Genomic DNA, 19,630 nt, shown 5'->3' on the forward strand with positions numbered 1-19,630 from the left:
CTAACCAAGTGCAAATAGCTTTCTGAATTTAATTATGATTTCTTACTAAAGAAACACTGATTTGTCTGTTTCCTTCTTTTTTCTTTCATTCCTTCCTTCCTTCTTCCTTTTTAAGTAAAACTCCTGTTTTTGACAACTCTTCAGCAACCAAATTAGATGATGAGGTAAAAATACATAATCTGTCAAAAGCTCAAATCACAGGATGATACAACATTCCTGAGAAAAAGTCAATTTCATTTAAAAAGCTCATTAATACTGTCAATCAAATATAAACTCTGAGCAGAGAATGATTCCACAAATCATTACTAGGTTGGCTATAATCTTGTTTCTTCACTTTAAATTACATTCATGAATACTGCATTATATATAAAGATAGGGCAATAATACTCACTGGGAACACAATTAGGCAAAAAGCTTATTGATTACTTATTTGAATATTCACTAGGGGACAAAGCACTTGTTGGCACAAAACTCTTAAGGAAATATAATTTATGTTTAATTATTCAGAATATTAATCCTCCTAAAACTTCAAAAGGCAAAGAATTCCAGTAATGTAAATTTTTTCCTTAAGATATCTCCAAATCAGAATTCTGTTGAATGAAAACAAGACAAAATAAAATGTAACACAACAGTGGAGATGTATAATGCCTAATATACTAATTCTGAGGAACCAAAATAATCTCACTTAAAATAGCTAGCCAGATATTAAGTATATAAGCACCTCAGGAGACTTTTTTTTTGAAAAGCATTTTAAAAATTATAATTTAAAGATATTATTTATTTTACTAAGGTTTATATCCCTTTTCTTATGATCTCTGTTTAGAAGTGCAAGAGCCAGACTTTACTTTAAATGGGCAAAGGCACTTCAAGAGAAAATACATGAAAACTGATACATAAAAATGTCCTACTGTCAAATATGTCAACACAAATGCATGGATAGGAATATATAATTTGCCTCCTTCTTACTATCACACTTCTCATAAATCTCTACCTAACCCTTCTGCTTTCTTCTGAAGCATGAATCTAAGAGACCAGATAGAAGTTGCTTTTACACTAGCAATTCCAATATTCTCATTCCACAGAGACAAAACATATCATTCCTTCCAATTCTAGAACATCTTTTAAGGCCACATTGTCCATATAATTATTATTAATTATTAACACAGCTTATGCATTAGATTTCTTATTTTTAAACTTCAAATTCACAAAAATTTATAGATAAAAGATTTTAGATGTTTCTCAGAGTATTTCAGAATTTTAATAAAATGGATCTTCAGCCAGGACTATCTAGAATACTATTAGCTATTTATGTAGTTGACTAGATAGGTGGGAATTCTTTAGCTCTGTTTTTTTTAAAAAGGGACATGATGTCCAATTTCTAAACTAAAGGTCAACAGCATAAATGCCAGAAAAGTACTGTCCCTATGGCTTCCTGCTACAATGGCTATTAAATCTAAGTCAGGCCGTGTCATTCCATGGCTCAAAGTCCACCATCTCCCCTGCCTACCGTGCACTGTCATGCACAGTAAAAGACAAATCCTTACACGGCCCACAACCCCTTCCAGATCCACCCCGCCCCCACCAGGGTCTGTTCCTGGCTCACAGTGCTCCTACCACACTGGCCTCCCTGCTCTGCAAGCACACCAGGAATGCTGTGCCTTAGGGTACTTGCACTGTGCCTGGAAAGCTCTCCTCTGGAAATCCTTATCCCATACCCTTCTCCCAGTCCTGGCATTCCCTGCTTTATTTTCTCTAGAGCACTCAGCAGTACCTTTTAACATACTATGTAATTAACATTTTTGTCTGTCTGTCTCCTCTAGAATACGTACTTCTGAGAAGGCAAGTATTTGCCCGTTTCCTTCAATGCTGTATCTCTCAGTGCTTACAAGTGTTAGCACGTAATAGGTGCTCAATTCATTTACCGATTGAATATATGAATAAATGACTTCGCTCTTCCCCAAGTGCAGAATTTTAGTCAGTAGTATTGTTCTAAACTCCAAGCCCAGCAAGTTTGGCATCAGTCTGTTCCTTCTGTTGTTGGAGTCTCTCTTTCGGTTTATATTATCTATTTCCAACACTATCTTCCTGGCTTAACACTTCATTTCATCTGAATTATTACTTTAGGTTCTTAATTAAATTTCCCTCATCTAATCTTTTCCCATGCTTGAGGAATGCTGGAGGTCCCTATAGGTCATCTTTTTCAACGTAACTTCTCACTGCCCTAGAATAGGAAATTTCTGCTTCGGTCACACTTAACCTCATTGTCCTAGGACAAGCGTATATTTTTCCCACCTTTGTCTGCACATCTCTCTCCCCATCCCTGGAATGCCCTTTCTCTTATTTCTGGTTTATTTAATTGCACTCATTATTTAAACTCAACTGAAGTTCAATATCGTCCATGAAGTTTCCCCCACGGCCTCAAGACAGGGATTTTCCTTGTCTATACTGCCACACACTGAAAATTCATTTCCAGTTTAGTGTTTAATTTTTTGCTGATTGTTTTATGCATGATTCTTCCCAGTCAGATTTAAAGCTCATTACGGTAGATGCTTATTAGGTAGGCCCCAGGTGCCTGAAATAGTGGAATGCTTGCTTAATAAAGAGGCACTTTGTATTTCCTTAACAGAACAGATTATAAATCCAGAGGGCAAATATCTCACTTATAATCCTCATACTTCCTTGTTTCTATACTGTACATAAAGAAACTCAGGAAATAAGCATAATATTTAACTAAATTGACTGATGCTTCAGGCTACAGTATGGCTTAGTATTTTTCCATACTGAAGTTTAAAATTTAGCTCTCCTTTATCCAAGTAAATAAAATGAATGTTATCACTGGTAGACAGCACTGACTAATTTTTTCTGCTCTGCTAAGAATGTACTATAGTATTTTAAATTTGGGGAACTGAACATATGACCTCTTGATTCTAAAAGATAATGCTCTATTCTCAGTGAGTAAATGACGGCAAATCCATACCTTTGTTAGTCCTTCATATTTTCCATAATCTGTACTCTTTAGCCACTCCATCAGCTTGGCATATCGGAGCAAATCTCTATGAAACGGATGATGGTTGGGTAAAGTCAGTTCAACAGAGTGTTGAGCAAGAGTCGAACTCTGATCATGACCCTAAAGTGAGTAAATAAGTAAATAAATATAATCCACAGTACAAAGACATATTGTTACAATAAAAAGTCTAAACATGACCAAAATGTGGCCAAGCCAAACCAATAAGACATAGAAAAATAAAAATTAAGAATAGAATACAGAAAAATAAAAACCAAATACTTAGACAACTTTTATATCCTGTGTCTATCAAATGAACATTACCACAAGATAATCATAAACACGCAAGAATGGCACTCTGATAAATCAACTACTCATTCCGTCTTCTAAAGGAATGAAGATGGAACGTTTTAATGAAGCTTCTCTCTCTCATACCATATTTCACAATTTGCCAAGCAAATGACCTTCTTGATATAGCTTGAATTAAGAAACACAAATAGAGAAATCATTCAAAACAGTCTACACTTATGGTATTCCCATTAGAGTTTATAATATTTAAAACAACAGATAAAAAAACGTAGACTATAAAGTCTTAGAGCTTGGAATTGGAACCTTGGTCATCTGAGTCTTACTTCTGTCTTGGAGCAGATTCAAATTGAAAATACAATTTCCCTACAATAAGCAAAAGGCAAAACAAGACAGATTTATTTGATGTAATTTTCACTCAATCTAATTTGCCTAAATAGTCAGAAGTTATTTGTCAGCATTTTGTGAAAATTTTATTAAAATTACACAGACTGCTGGAGTTTTGGAACTAGTTAACTCATTTCCTGGTAAGGTTACCTAAAGCAAATTATGAATGTGTATTATACTCGTTGGTATACATTAGCTTAATAAGCATCCTGAATTTAAAGAATTTAAATTCTTTTAAGTTGAAAGGAATTTCTTTCACCTAATTTATATACTTTACTACATACACAAAATAACCTAGTGGTTATGAATTTTTAAAAAATTTCTTTTAAATACAGAGTATTCAGAAAGAAACATTTCTGGCCTAGAGGAATGAGGAGTTCCCTGGTAACTGAGAAAGAAAGACAGAAGTGTAAGACATGCCAAGTACAAAAACCCACATCATTATCCATGTTCCTTCTTCATAAACGTTTTCAAATCAGTCTGTTGGAAAATTTTCTTCATGTGAGAATACATCCCCAATTTAAAATGGAAATTAAAAAGAAAAAAGGAAGGACCTATTAAACAGAAATTACATATAAAATGGTAGAAAACAACCAATATACTTCTCAGATTCATCTTACTGATATCTACTTAGGTTAACTTGGGAAACTGAACTAGAGATGGCAGAAAAATATCACAAAATGAGACTGACCAGTTCAAAATAACAAGAACTAGAACACGGGGCAACAGAAGTTCACAGCTACCACAGATGTTATACACGAGGTGTATTAATAGGTCCATAATCCCTTTCTGTAATTCTGACATCCAAAAAGCTCTGAAAACTCAGACTAAGCTTGGCACCAAAACAATTTTGATGGTAAAACGTGACCTGAACTGACATGGGCCTATTTATAGTGTTTAGAGTGACTATTCATATTTTTTGTTGCAAAAACATGTGCTTAGAGTGATTATATAATATATAGTATATATACTGTATTGCTTTTCTAAAATCTGAAAAATTCTAAAAACCCACCTGACCCCAAGAATTCTGGATAACAGAGCGTGAACCTATGTGGATGTTCTTTTATGGGTGGCTACCTGAATATAAAACAATCACATCTTTCAAAAGAATCAAGGAGGACTAAGAGCTAAAGTGTTGAAGAATGGAATAATTCTATATATTTAGAATGCCTGGGCCACCACATCTTTTCTGCAAAGGCTAACAATAAAGATGAACAAAATTAACAATATTAAGTAAAATACACAGGTATTACCACTGGACTATTATCTATTTCTATGTTGCCAAAGGTCAATATAAACATTCTATTAATGTTTTTTAACCAACATGTCAGAAGGATAATCAGGATTCTACAGCATCACATGTATTAGATACTAGGCGGATAGAGATATTATAGTTTTAGGTCTACAAATGTCTCCAAATCGTTTTATTTTTAAAAAATTTATTTTTATTTTTATTAATAGAGATGGGGTCTCACTATGTTGCCCAGGTTGCCCTCAAACTCTTGAGTTCAAGTTATCCGCCCACCTCAGCCCCCCGAAGTGCTGGAATTCCAGGTGTGAGCCACTGCGCCTGGTCTAAACTGTGTGCCTTAATTGGTCACGCTGATTAAAGGGAAGAATATTTGACAGACTTGTATCATAAAAATGTTTACCAAATAGTTTTTATTAGTAACAATATATCATTATCCAAAACAATCTTCCTCATTATTTTTTCTCAATGATTCAAGACTCAAAATTATTGTCTATGTTCTTCTACTGCTGTTTACTCAGGCACAAATGTCAATTAACTTGTTCAAGGTAACCCAGCTAGGAGGTAGGAGAGTCAGGATTTGGAACCCAGGAAGTTTGGCTCTAGTGTCTGCACTCTCAAGCACTTTGCTATAGTGACTTTTTAAAAGAAATGATACATTGGGGTCAAAGTTTGAATAAATTTTCAAGATTTGGAATTCTTTCTTTCCGTTATGACATACTTATTCTTGTTTTCTTAAAAATCTGAGCAAAGTTAGAACAAACCTCACAAAAATGAATCTTAATCACAAATCTTTCTAAGCTTTTAACCAGAGATCATCAATCCATGTTTACAAAAATGTGACATATGCTTAAGGAAACAATTTTGTAAAAGAAATTGAATATTGGTGGTCTACAAGTTTTATTTTATTATAGTTTGTTTCTGTATATGTATGTTGAAAGAAAAATTTCTAAACTTAAGCATATGGTAAAAAGTTCCACAACTTCGGTTTTTTTCCTGGTTGTACTTTTAGTTCAGTGCATTTCAGTTCATTTTCATTTTCTCTAATTTATGTGCATAATCAGTCTCATCATGTTGCTAAAGGCAAAAGTAGATAAAATCATGAGGTCTCTGCAGAACCAAAGGGGGAAACAAAAGGCAAAGAGAGTAGTTATCAAAATAAATCTTTCAAGAAACAACCAAAACCATTTTTTAAATGACATATTCTTTATGCAAATATTTCCTGAATTTCATTAACCTTAATTTGACTGTCTGTTTTCAATATCATAATCCTAATTAGTGTAACTGGCCAAATTTTCATACCTGATCTTTCTAGATACACAAATTCCCAGTAAATGTAAAAATTATGGGCAAGAGCCTATAATTTCAGTGGAAGTTGAGTGTGTAAGATCTGAAAGATCTAAAAGAAGCTAACTAATCTTTATATAACATTACTCTCATACTATATTACAGTGAGTGTTATATTAAAATACACTTCAAGTTTCACTAAAGTATAGATAACACAGAAGTATTAATAGGAAAGCTGCATCACAGATAGCATGCTCTGAATCAGTGATTCCCAAATGCAAGATGTTTTTCCTGGCCTATAGCAATAAGAAAAAGTACAATGAAAGAAGTGTGTCCTTCATAAAGGTAAACGTATTAATTTTTAAAATCTGAAAAGAAATTCTTATTCTTTTAGTGCCAAAATGTCATTTTAAAACGAAAAGATAATGAAAGTGGATAATAGTATTTCTTTTTCAAGGTCTTTATTTGGTAAAGTAAAAAAATTGGTGATTTGGTCAGTCTCCAAATTTTATTTCTTTTAGTTTTACTAATTTGTGAATTTTAAAAAGACTGAGAATCAGTGCTTTGAAATTACTGTTATATTGTGAACAGATTTTTTCACTGGATTCTTCAGTATAATATTTGTAAATATTATAACTATACATTTGCTATAAACTGTATTGCATGGACTCAGTTCAAGTCCTACCTTATCTGCGATTCCTTCCATATCTGACTCCTTAAATTCTCAATAAACTCACTTTTGATTATACCTTTTTAGCACTTACAGTCCACAGTTCTACAATTAGCAGTATATTACACACATTGCTAACGTATATTAGTCTTAACTCCTTATAAAGAGTAAGTACATTAGTTTTAACTCCTTCTTACAAGCATCTTGAGGGTACGAACTATTTCTTATTCTCACATATGGTAGACAGTGAGTACATAATAAGCATACAATGAAAATTTTGTGATTGCCAAAGAGGTGTACCATATTATTTTAATCAACTCTACCAGGAATAGACATACCCATGTTTCTCAACAATTTTGCTAGGTGATCTGATGCACTGAATGCAACACTAAGAAAATCTCTTTCTTATGCGTGGGATATCTTCTTCCACCTTTTTTGGCACATCCTAGGTTGTCACAGCATTCTGGTTTTTAACATGCATCATTCACATGTAATAACACATATTAGCTTTTCAGAAACGGGAAGCATTCATTTTAAACGAAGCCATTAGTTTACAAGGCAAGAAGCAAAATCATAAATAACTGCAGGTTACAACAAACAGTTAAGGGTACAGAAAAGACTATTGTTTATTGGCTGGTATTTTCAATACTATCTACAAATGTGGATAACATAATTGTCAACAGCGTCATTTTTACAAACTAAGGAACTGTATAGAAATAGATGTTATTGTAGTAATTACCTAAGAAAAACACGAATTAGTAGTTCCTATGTGACATCTAAGCCTACTTTTTTCTTGACACTTTTCAGGTCAAGTGGAATGTTAAGGGAATTTCTCTGATTTCCCCTTACTGTGCTTTTAGTTAGGTGGTCTTCCTTTATGCTCCCACAGTCTCACCACCGTAACATTTACCCCTCTTGAGTATATTATCTGTTTGTCTCCCTTCCCTAGACTGTGAACTACCCGAGGACAGGACTGGTCTCTCATTTATCCCAAGTCAACGTCTGGTATGTACCTCAACCACCTGGCAATACTAAATAAATGAGGGAGTAATATTACTATTATTACTAAATGAAGAGTAATACTACTATTTATTACTAAATAAATGAAGTGAGTTGAAAAAATGACAGAAAGAAAAGCAAGCAGAATGAGATTAAATGCCTTTTTGGCCCAAATAGTCTCTACTATGGGACATTAAAAACCGGCTACGAATGTGGTTAACAAGTAGCTTAAATCAATAAGTTATAATCTGTAAAGATTCTGCTGCTGTTAAGTTTAGCAAACTCTAATGAAAAAAAACAAAACAAAACAGAATCAGAGAAGCTTGAGCCAAATTTGATGTACTCACAGGAACCGAAAGAAAGTAGGACCTGTTATAGAGTTGAAGGAGGGCCTGAGTAAACTAATTGGAAATAAAATATAGTAAATACAATTGTTTTAGAATATTGCAAAGTGAAAATAAAGTAAAAATCCACTGTTTTCAGGCAGTATTTCTTGATGAACAAGATATCCCCCCAATTTTTTTTCATTCAGTAACTCTAATAAAATAAAAGGGACTTTTAAAAGAGACGAAAAAATAAGAAACCTAATTTATTACATTAGATATTAAAATGGCTTTTATTCAAATCCCCCAAAGGTACTCTTAATATTATTAATAACAATATTATTACCACACTCTTAATTATAACATCCTTCTCCATATAAAAATATAGGCAAAGCATTTATATGAAGATTAGATCAACTGAAATTTATGGTTGAGCTATAGTCATTTTCTTAACAAGCATACTATGTTCTAAGTACATAGAACTTACAAAACATTTAAGACACTGAATCAAGTCCTAAGTCTCACCTCAAAATATTGAAAAATAAAACAGGTCCAATAGTAAACATCTAACAAGTTTGGACTTACTTTTATAAGTAAAAATATCTAAGTAGTATATGCAATTAATATGCACAGTTATTTGATTTCTAGAATCAGAGGGCATCAGCTGAAGGGAACTAGACTGTCTACTGAAAGAGGCAGCTGAGGCCCAAAATACATCTATGAGCAAAGAGGCACCTATTTCAAAATATTAAAATCAAATATGTGAAGGAATTGACTGCAACCCCAATTAAACATATTAACCTTTTTGTGGAAATGTAAGGTTAAGATAATACATAAATAAGCTATAGGAACATGCTCGTCTTAATAATAAAATAAAATTACCTGTTGAACAAAAACATTGTTGAGGTGACTTGCCAGTCTCCGGGCAAAAAGCTCTCGCAGTTCACTGAATCGCTGCTGTTGCTGTTTGACTGCCAGAAGCATGTCATGGCCTGATACAGAATGACATTTTGTGACCAGTTTAATGGGTAAAAAGATTTCCTTGATGTTTAATGGAACATTAAATATATCGAAAGTTTTGAATAACCCCTAAGTTGTATGGGTGTATTCATTTACCTGATAAAAGTTAAGCAGGAGAAAAATGGGACTGCACAGTGATTCTCAAAGTGTGGTCTTGCCTCACCATCGCCTGGGAACTGTTAGAAATGTAGATTCTAAAGCCTCAGCCCAGATCTGCTGAATCTGGGGCTGGGGCCAGGCAATCTATGTTTTTAACAAGACCTCTAGAGATTCTGACGGACACTCAAGTTTTGAAATCACTGCCTAGAAAAACCTTACGCTCTCTGGTCTAACCAAAGCACCTACTTTCGGCTGGGTTCTGTGGATAGTACTAAATAAAGATCCTGGTGTTGACTATAGTCATTGAGGTCAACTAGAAGGAGGAACTGAAGTAAAAAAGTTCATAGTATCAATAGAAATAAGTGGGAAATCAGTGAAACTTGAATAGCTAATAACGTAACCCCAAACCACTTGTCTCATGTATTTCTTGTCAAAATCTTTATAACAAGTTACAGGCTTAGTCTCAGATTCTTGGTCACATTTTTGTCATTTCTAATGAACGTACCTGGTCGAAGAGCTACATTCATGCACTGCAGAAGGGCATCAGCAGCATTGGTGCAGGCCTCAATGCCTCTGGAAGAAGCAAGATCTCCTTCCTGAAGGGCCTTTATATGACCTTTGGCCAAGTCCATGTGGTTCTAGAATATATGCAAACATACCATTTGCATGTGTAATTCTGGGAAATTTACAGGCAAGATGCTACTCAATCCTATCATTAGGTCTTTGGAATTAATTTAAATCCTGTTCTCATAAGGAAATTAGAAAATGTTTACAAATGGGTTTTATATATCATCACTAGTTTTTTTTGTTGTTATTGTTGGTAATTTATGATCATACTTACCACAAGGAACTCTATCTCAGATAGGAGTTTTACATTATTAGTGTTACTAAGATGAATTAGGTGGTTGCTTTCAGAGATCTGATCCATTTGTTCTTTTACACTTTGGAGCATTTCCTCATAACTGCTCAGTTTCAATTCAATCTGATCTACCTCCTTTAGAGCCTCATCTAGCAACTTCATCAAGATGTTGACTTGTTTTTCAGATGCCATGATTGACTGGATGTTAGCCTACAAAGTTAAAGACCAAAACAAGCAAACAAAAAACACAACATTTCATGTTACTTAAGTGTGTAAAAGAATAAAGGTGAAATGTTGCTAAATTTCCTTTAGAGTAACAAAAATTGATAAATACCTACACATCTACTTTAGTTTATCACTTTACGTTCTTCCATGTTTTACATAGTATTTCATGCAGGTACACTTGCCTCTTTATCAATGTTAAATTGATACACATGCCTTAGGATTTTATATTTCCACAGACTGCACAAGTAAGGTTCCAGAATGCACAAGTACAGTGCCAGAATGTATCATCAGTAATGGCACATTCTCATTTCTATACATTTAGGAGGCATTAGGCCATGTTATCTCTAACATTTCCTCCAATTCGACCAGCTAGAAATTTTCTTAACATCTATGTGAAACACTAAATAAAAGCATAATCACCTATGTGATATCTTAGTTGAGAAAGCAGCAGTGGTATACCAGACTCCGAAGGATACATGAAACTAATTTATAACTGTAGTATAAAGGGAACTAGTAAGAGGATGTAGAAGAGCATATGGCTGATAGATAGCTCCTTCTATCATCTTTTTTCTTTTCTCTTTCATTTGCAACTCTGTTTTTCTTCTTTCCCAGGCAAAGCAGTAACAAACCATCATCCCCTTATCACTATTTTCTAAATGATTCTAACTATTGATTCTGAATTCCCTGAAATAAGGAAACTGCCAAATCCAAAATTAAACTGCAAAGCAATATGCTGACTTGGAACATATATACAATATTAATTAGAACAAAAAATATAAATCACTAAGCCATATTAAAAAGGCAAGTAACATGGTATGATGAAAAACCTGGACCAGAAATTTAAAGAATATCATTGTACAGCTGATGCTGTGGTTTCACACATTATTTATACACTATTCACAGTAAATAAAATATAAGTGCAATACAACTTTAAGAGTCAGCAGGGCTCAGAAGCCACTGACATCTCTTAAGTAACAGAGCTGGTGTTTGAATCTGCCCAGGATAATTTCTTTCTTAACATCTTAAAATCATTTCTAGGCTTTGCCTTCAGTGAGCTCTGTAAACTTGTAAGCTTGGACTATTTATATAATCTCTCTGGGCCTGAGTCAGACCCCATAACTTCTGTACCTTTCGTGTATATAACACTAAAATTTAGGTCTTTAAAATGTTCCTTATCCTCTGAGGGATTTCTTAAATGCTTACCTTTTCTTAAAACCAGAACAAACCCAAATGATTTTACACTATTCTAGCATAAGAGATGCTGTGCATTTGATTTTTTTGTTTTGTTCTGTTTTGTTTTGTTTTGAGACAGTGTCACTCTGTCACCCAGGCTGGAGTGCAGTGGCACGATCTCAGTTCACAGCAACCTCTGTCTTCCAGGTTCAAGCGATTCTTGTGCCTCAGCCTCCCGAGTAGCTGGGACCACAGGAGCATGCCACCATGTCTGGCTAATTTTTTTTTTTTTTTTTTAAGTAGAGATGGGGTTTTGCCATGTTGGCCAGGCTCGTCTCGAATTGCTGACCTCAGGTGATCTGCTCACCTCAGACTCCCAAAGTGTTGAGATTACAGCTGTGAGTCACTGCACCCAGCAGGTGCTGTGCATTTGAATTATACTCAAAAACTGCATATAAAACAAAAAGCTCTATTCTAAAACATTTTAGCAGAGAAGTCACAGATCTCTTTCTCTGGCTCTCCTGTTTTCACCACACTTACTCCACTCTTCTTTGGTAAATGATTCACATATTTCAGCCACATTTCTCTCTTCATACTTCATCCCTATTTTTTTCAAACCACACACACACACACAAATGCTATTCTTTGGCACTGAACTATTCCAACATGTTTCAGAGGCTGAGTGAATCAACTCCCAAGATGTTCTCTGGCCTACGTTTTACTTCATCACCTCATATCAAGAATCTCCCCAAATCCATAATCTCAGCCAACTGTCTTCATTGGCTTAATAGGAATAGTTCATCTTTTGAACAAGAACAGTAAAAGACTGATGGTAGCTGGTAATGTGCTTATAGATAAAGATGGCAATAGCACACTATAAAGGCTTAAATGCTGAGGTAGCACAGTATGAACATCATTAGCCTTCTCAATCCACTATACAACACTTATTCATAGATTTCAAGAAAGTCTTACCCCATCTAGCACCTGCAGCTCTCTGGACAATTTTTCTGCAAAGGCTTCTGCATTCGAGATTGCATATTCACAGCCTTCCATCATTATTTCAATATCCTGTTCTTCTCTTGCATTTAACTCTTGGTATTCATCTACTACTTCTTCATCACCTCCTGTCACACTCTGATTTTCTCCACTTGGAACAGATTCTTAAAGAGCGTAAAAATTCAAAGTAAAATAGTCAAAAAAGTAGAAAAGACTATAACATAATACATATAGCTAGGTATAGTTATAAACACAGGTCACATTTAGCAGCTGAAAAAGAGGAAAGAATGATTCAAACCATATGAAAAAATCAAACTTTATTTTTATAAATTTCATATGTTAATGAAATAAAGTCTTAAAAAATAAATAAAAAGCATGCAGTGTAATGCACTAACTTACAAGTGTTAAAACAGGCTTTCACCACAATTTCCCAAAATACAATTAAGTTAAAATGTAAAAACAAAACACAAAAACTGGTGGAAACAAACCTAAACATTTTTTCGTACCTCATGTGGCTGTTGCTCTAACAAAACAATGACTATGAATTCAGTACACACAAAAACAATTTTCTTTCCTTTTATTCCCAGATGAAATTTTTCTTTTGTTACTTTTGTTACTTTCATCTTCGGTATGTATATTTTTGCCAAATAATTTTTAATTAAAATGAAAAATGCATCTATAATCCATAATTTATTTTGGTCACTAGAATATTAACTGAATTTTCCATTTCTTTGCTTAAAAAAATTTCACAGGCATTGATAACATTTCTAAAGATAAGTTACAGAAGCTTTCTCAATAACTCTAATGTAAGAGCAACAACAACATGGCTGTTTGAAATTATAAAAAGTTAAACAGGCTTCAAGCTTTATAACAAAAGACCAAGAGGTCAAATTTGAAATGCTTTCTAGATGTTTCAGTTCATTTTTTTTTGACGGAAATACACTAGCGTGTGAACCCTGTATATAAAGCTTGAGGTTAGGAGAGGTAAAATGAAAGAAATAATTTTTAACTCCTAAGATGTTATTTTACCACTCTAAATAAAGTTGGCAATTTCACAGACTTAATGGGGCATGATTTAAATTACAAACTCTGGACGCTTTTAGTATTCATTATTTTATAGGAAAATGAGTATTTACATTCAGCATGACCTGAAATACGTTAATTTGTCCCAGAACAAAAACCAGCTAATTTGAAGTAACACAAGATTTACTCTTAAGAATGATAATAAATTAGGCAGATTTAGATAACATTCCATAAAAAAAAGAAGACTAAAACTTTTGGTACAGGCAATTACAGATTTCAGTATATAAATTTCTTAGAGAGGTATTACCGAACTCCTTGGACTTTCAATGAGTCCATTTAGTTCATTGCGGAAAAAGTTCCACTGTCACGTGTGACCGCTTATTAGCCACTAGGGGGCAGGGACTGCCCAAATCATTCTGTACAGGTCCTTAAACAAGTAGACTTAAACAAATACTTTACATGATTATAATTAACTGCTTCAGAAGTATTTTCTAATGATATGTCCTTTGAAAGCCAATAATAAACACTATCATTAATTTTATTACTAAGTAGATTTTTAAAATAAATTTGTCCCAGTACATAATTTCATAAAATATACAACCAACGGTATACAACAATGACAACTAATAAAAACATATGGAATAGAAGAAGAAAAGGTGTTACGCACCTTCTGTAACTTTAGGCAGTTCTGGAGAGTAAAAAGGTATGAAAAAAGCAGAGGAAAGTAAGCAAAGAATATTAGCTGGGTAGAAAAGTAAACAGGCTTAAATTTTAAAATACTACCCATATCTCATTTGAACTTCATGTTAAATTAAAGTTCAAAAGACAGCCAAATCAACTACAAAGTGGAAAGATTCATAAGAAGCTAAATTTGCAGTGTTCATTCTTCTTACTCACTTTCTGATAGTGACTACAAATATATTTATCTTTCTATTTTCTCTTAGTCTTTTAAGAAACAGTACTAACTAATCCTTAGAGGAGAAGCCTGGGAAACTAATCATTTCTTGGGGATTATATTTAGGTCAGTTGTGACTCATGCATTTAGTCTAGTTATATTACTCAAGGCCTGAAACCTTCACCCAGACACTCCCTCACAAAGGATTAGTCACAAAACACAGTAAGAAAGGACAAGATTGAGGCAAGTAAAAAATCACACAAAGTAACAGTTCAAGCTGGCATTTAAGGATTCAAGTCAAAGATTTCTTTTTTTTTTTTTTTTTTTTTAAAGCTGGTTGCAAGTAAAAGAATGAAAAAGGCGGCCAAATAAAAGCTTCACTCTACTTCAACTGCTGAAAAGTCCTCTTTTACAAACCTTATTCTGCTGAGGAGCCCCATTATTTAACTTACATATTCAATTGTCAACAATAAAAACTACCAAGTTGCCACTGCTAGCATTTATAATCAAAACAGTCTTACTTAACTATTGAGCTCTTAAATGGGGGTGGTAATAATTTTTTATTTCTTTTCTAACATTACCCAAAACTTAGAGACATTTTCTTTTTTTTAATGGGAATTAAAGGCTGTGATTTCAAGGCCCATAAAACAAGTTTATAGACATTAATAAAGCTACTCCCTGAACTCCACTAAACCAAAGTAAGAGTTATTGATGTATAGCAAGTGATTTTCAAAATGAGATCCTTAAGGATCTTCTCAGTATTCTTAAAATCAATCTCAATTACGGTTAATGTTTGCAAACACGAACACGTCTATACTCTTGTTTTATGGCCTAAAAAATTAAATACCTTTTTTTTTTTTTTATGTTAGACACTTCATTTTCAAAAACAGTACTACTCTTCTCACTGATTTTGGTAATATTTCTTAATGAGACAGATCCAGGTAGGTTATGTATTTTTCTATATGATTGTCCTAAAATATACTGGTTTCAAAACATCTTACACAATAAATAACATCTGGAAATGAATAATATTTGAAGACAGAACAGCAAGCTTGTGAATCACTGAATCACTGACTCATGAGAATGTTCAACCCTGAAATGGTAAAAAAAATAAAAGCCATTCAAAGCAAATTAAACCACAATTCAAGGCATGAAAAGTTACCATAAATTTCTTGAAGGTCATTCCCTCAACACACTCAATTACCAAGATGTTGGGGACTAGTGCAGGTGAGATGGCAACCCTGGGGATTCCTACATAAGACCAGCACTACTGGTGCCTGACAGATGTGACTTGTCTCTGCCAGTGCCAAACATCAAGCCTAAAATCAGCAGCAGGCTCACTAATTACTAAGTGCTATCTTACAATGTTTATATCTTTAGGAAAGAAAGTTTAAAAGTAGAGAAAATCTCATTGTATATTTTCACTAATTAACGGCAGAGTTTTTGTCTTGTAACACAAAACGATGCACAGTAACATTCCTGAAGATATACTGATCAAAAATATTCTAATAAACTTCATGTCTAAGGATTTTATACTGGTAACATAATAATAGCTAATATTTACTGAGCACTTACTATGTACCTGGCACTGTTCTTACTCTGTTCATATATTAAGTAATTTAATCCTCATAACAAGCCTATGAGGTAGATACTATTATTATCTCTAGTTCTGAGATAAGGGAAACCGAAACATAGAGAGTAAGTATCAATGCAAAGTCATATAGCTAGTAAATGGCAAAGCCAGGATTTGAACCCAAGAAGTCTGACTCCAGAGCTATGTTCTTAACCTCTACATCTACCCTCTGTACAAAAATACTGCTACAAGGATATTTGTCCCAGAGCTGTTTAAAAGAAGCAACGATTGGAAAATTAAAAATAAATGATTAGTTAAATAACATGGTATATCCATATAATGAAATACTGTGGTGCTACTGAAAATAATGTTGGGGTAAGTATTCAGTAACATGAAAAATGTTCATGATGCATACATGGAAAAGACGTTAAAAAATGTAATGTAAATTTCTTTATCTTAAAAAGGTGTTTACGCACAGGAAAAAGACTAGACGAATATCTAACAAAGTGCTAATAGTAGTTATCGCTGAAGAATAAGTGGTTTTTATTTATTTATCATAATGTATTAATATTCTACAATAAAGCGTAATTTCTGCAATAAGAGAAATTATTTTAAAGTTCTTTTACAATAAGATAATTCAGTATTTTAATTAACTTGAATGATGTCAAATTATATATTCACTTAAAGATATAAGTGATTTTTACATATACATTTTTATTTAACTTTACCTTCCAAAAGCTGTGAGCTAACATTGACAAAATCAATTTTCTTCCGGAGATATCGCTGATTCAATTTCCAAATGCATGAAATAAATGCATTCTTTTCAGCAGTGCTGCTGGCAACCCATTTATATATTTTTTCGAAGTGTAAATCAAATTCAGGATTTTCCTAAAATAAAAATACACAAAAGATATTATTTTTGATCACATCCTTTTACATTGTTAATGTAAAATCTACATTAAAAAAAGGAATTTCTGCTGTTTTTGGAAAATAAAGGGTATTAAAAATCAGCTACGCAACTGGAAGAAAAGGGTTTGCAGAATTCAATTTACAGCAAAAAGTTTACTACCCCATAGAAGCTGGATGAAAAAACAACATACGGTTGTGGTCATTTTCTTCCTATGCCCTTTAGGTCTATGAGTAGAAGTATAGGATGTATTAATGGCTTTGCGGCTTAGCTTCCTCATCAGTAAGACGACAATGGCCTTTAGCTTTGACATGGATCTAATTTTTCTTTTTAAATTGCCTACCGAGTTTTAGTTATAAATTTTCTTTAATAATGTACTACCATTCAAAACCGTAATTGGACATTAACTCCCTAATAAGGACTATATTTTCTAAGCATAAAACTTGAGAAAAATGCAGTGTATATCCTGGTGTACTTTCTAAGAACAAGTGAGGTGAAAAGCAGAGATTGCTCCTAATTATTTACTATTTAGAAAATAAGGAATGATCAAAGATATCTCAAAAGCTAAAAGTGCTGCTGGTCTTAAAGTTTATTTTTTTGAGACAGGGTCTCACTTTGTTGCCAAGGCTACAATGCAGTGGTGCAGTCATAGTTCACTGCAGCCTCGACCTCCTGGGCTCAGGCAAACCTCCTGCCTCAGCCACCTGAGTAGCTGGGCCCATAGACACATACCAGCATGCCTAATTTTCAAAATTTTTGTGTAGAGACAAGATCTCCCCATGTTACCCAGTTGATCCTCCTGCTTCGGCCTCCCAAAGTGCTGGCATTACAGGCATGAGCCCTGTTCCTGGCTGAAAGTTCTTTCATGTGACAAAGAAGCTCAACCAATCTGAGAGAATTACACTATACTTTCTACAAGTCTCTTAAGCCACGTTACAGCAATAATCCACACCAGGCTAATATTTCTCCCTTGAATGAACAGAACTACTTGACTATTACATAAAAAACCAGGTTGGGCTTGGTGGCTCACACCTGTAATCCTAGCACTTCGGGAGGCCGAAGTGGGTAGACTGCTTGAACCCAGGAATTTGAGACCAGCCTGGGCAACATGGCAAAGCCCTTCTCTACAAAAAACACAAAAATTAGCCAGGTGTAGTGGCATGTACCTGTAGTCCCAGCTACTTGGGAGGCTGAGGTGGGAGGATGGCTTGAGCCTGGAAGGTAGAGGCTGCAGTGAGCCAAGATTGTGCCACCGCACTCCAGCCTGGGTGTCAGAGTGAGACCCTGTCTCAAAACAAACAAGCAAACAAACAAACAAACTTATGGATGTATACTTCACATCCAAGGAATTAAAAAAAGGCTAAAATATTCTTAATGTTCCACAGGATAAAAGAATAATAATATATTTGATTCATTTAAAGTGTTATTTGGGGGAAATACAAATACATTAAAATAAAGGAAGTTAAATCAGACTTTTACCGTGAAGAATTGGAATATCTTAGGAATCAGGATTTGACCTTTGGTACAACAATCATATTACAGCAGCATGGAACTATTAATTAGTTCAATGTATAGTTTAATAAACAGAATTAAAGCGTCAAAAATTTAAAACCTGCATTTACAATGAAAAGGTAATTGCATTATTACTTAAAAAAATACAATAGGAATATTGGCAACTAATATGAAACTTGATGGGAAATAATCTCTTCCCTGGGAATATTTCCCATAATACCATAAAAGCAGCTGAGTGCGCTAGTGGCAACACTCACACAAATCAATGTGTGATACAAAATGGCTAATGTTAAGTTATGTATAAAAATTTTATGTTTTATATCCATATATAGCGTACACACACCAAGGTGCGTACATAAAATGAAAAAAAAAAATTCCATTAAGCAAGTTGGCAAGAGGCGTCAGCTGTGAGAATGCATTCAAACAAGCATTCAGCAATGTTACTGAATTATGCAAGTCAACAGGGTTATGAAGTGCAAAACTACTGAAGGGAAAAATGGTTCTTAATAAAGGTGCAGTTTTTAAAAGCCCTTAAGGTGTTTTGTCTTAAACAGAAACCAACCAGAAAAGTTTCCACTCTTGATCCCTCCCCATGGTAATAAAAAATACTTATTAAAGTGTGCTCTTTTTTTTTTTTTTTTTTTTTTTTGTGGAGACGGAGTCTCGCTCTGTTGCCCAGGCTGGAGTGCAGCGGCATGATCTCGGCTCACTGCAACCTCTGCCTCCCAGGTCCAAGCAATTCTCCTGCCTCAGCCTCCCAAGTAGCTGGGACTACAGGCGCATGCTGCCACGCCCGGCTAATTTTTTGTATTTTAGTAGAGACAGGGTTTCACCGTGTTACCCAGGCTGGTCCTGAACTCCTGAGCTCAGGCAATCCACCAGTCTCAGCCTCCCAAAGTGTTAGGATTACGGGCGTGAGCCACCACGCCTGGACTAAATTGTTTTTTAAACATCCCATTATAATTTTCTTTCCAATCTCCATCTTTCTAAATTTCTGTCAAATCCTGTTTATACATTTCACATTTTTCTAAGCATTGAGTGCTCCTTAGGGATAAAGCAAAGGGGCCAGTAAGCCTAGAATACTTAAAGAAAAGGCATGATTTACATTTGGAAGAAATCTGAA

The 19,630-nt window shown here is 34.2% G+C and overlaps 1 protein-coding gene across 7 annotated transcripts in view; it reads right to left on the reverse strand.

The window, feature by feature from the left end:
* Positions 1 to 19,630, reverse strand: part of EXOC1 (exocyst complex component 1) — a 58,472-nt gene that overhangs the window by 30,548 nt on the left and 8,294 nt on the right. For 4 of the 7 annotated variants that reach the window (XM_007998663.3, XM_007998660.3, XM_007998659.3 and 1 more), the window contains exons 4-9: positions 16,817 to 16,976; positions 12,574 to 12,761; positions 10,186 to 10,413; positions 9,850 to 9,982; positions 9,108 to 9,217; positions 2,978 to 3,127 (exon numbers count right to left, since the gene is read on the reverse strand). In XM_007998663.3, coding sequence (XP_007996854.1) covers positions 2,978 to 3,127; positions 9,108 to 9,217; positions 9,850 to 9,982; positions 10,186 to 10,413; positions 12,574 to 12,761; positions 16,817 to 16,976 — 969 coding nt within the window. Of the gene's footprint in view, positions 1 to 2,977; positions 3,128 to 8,249; positions 8,304 to 9,107; positions 9,218 to 9,849; positions 9,983 to 10,185; positions 10,414 to 12,573; positions 12,762 to 16,816; positions 16,977 to 19,630 lie in introns of all 7 variants that reach the window. The other 3 variants (XM_037989418.2, XM_073017359.1, XM_007998656.3) reach the window with 1 other exon arrangement.

This window comes from Chlorocebus sabaeus, chromosome 7 (genome assembly GCF_047675955.1).
Source record: "Chlorocebus sabaeus isolate Y175 chromosome 7, mChlSab1.0.hap1, whole genome shotgun sequence".
NCBI classification, from domain to species: domain Eukaryota; kingdom Metazoa; phylum Chordata; class Mammalia; order Primates; family Cercopithecidae; genus Chlorocebus; species Chlorocebus sabaeus.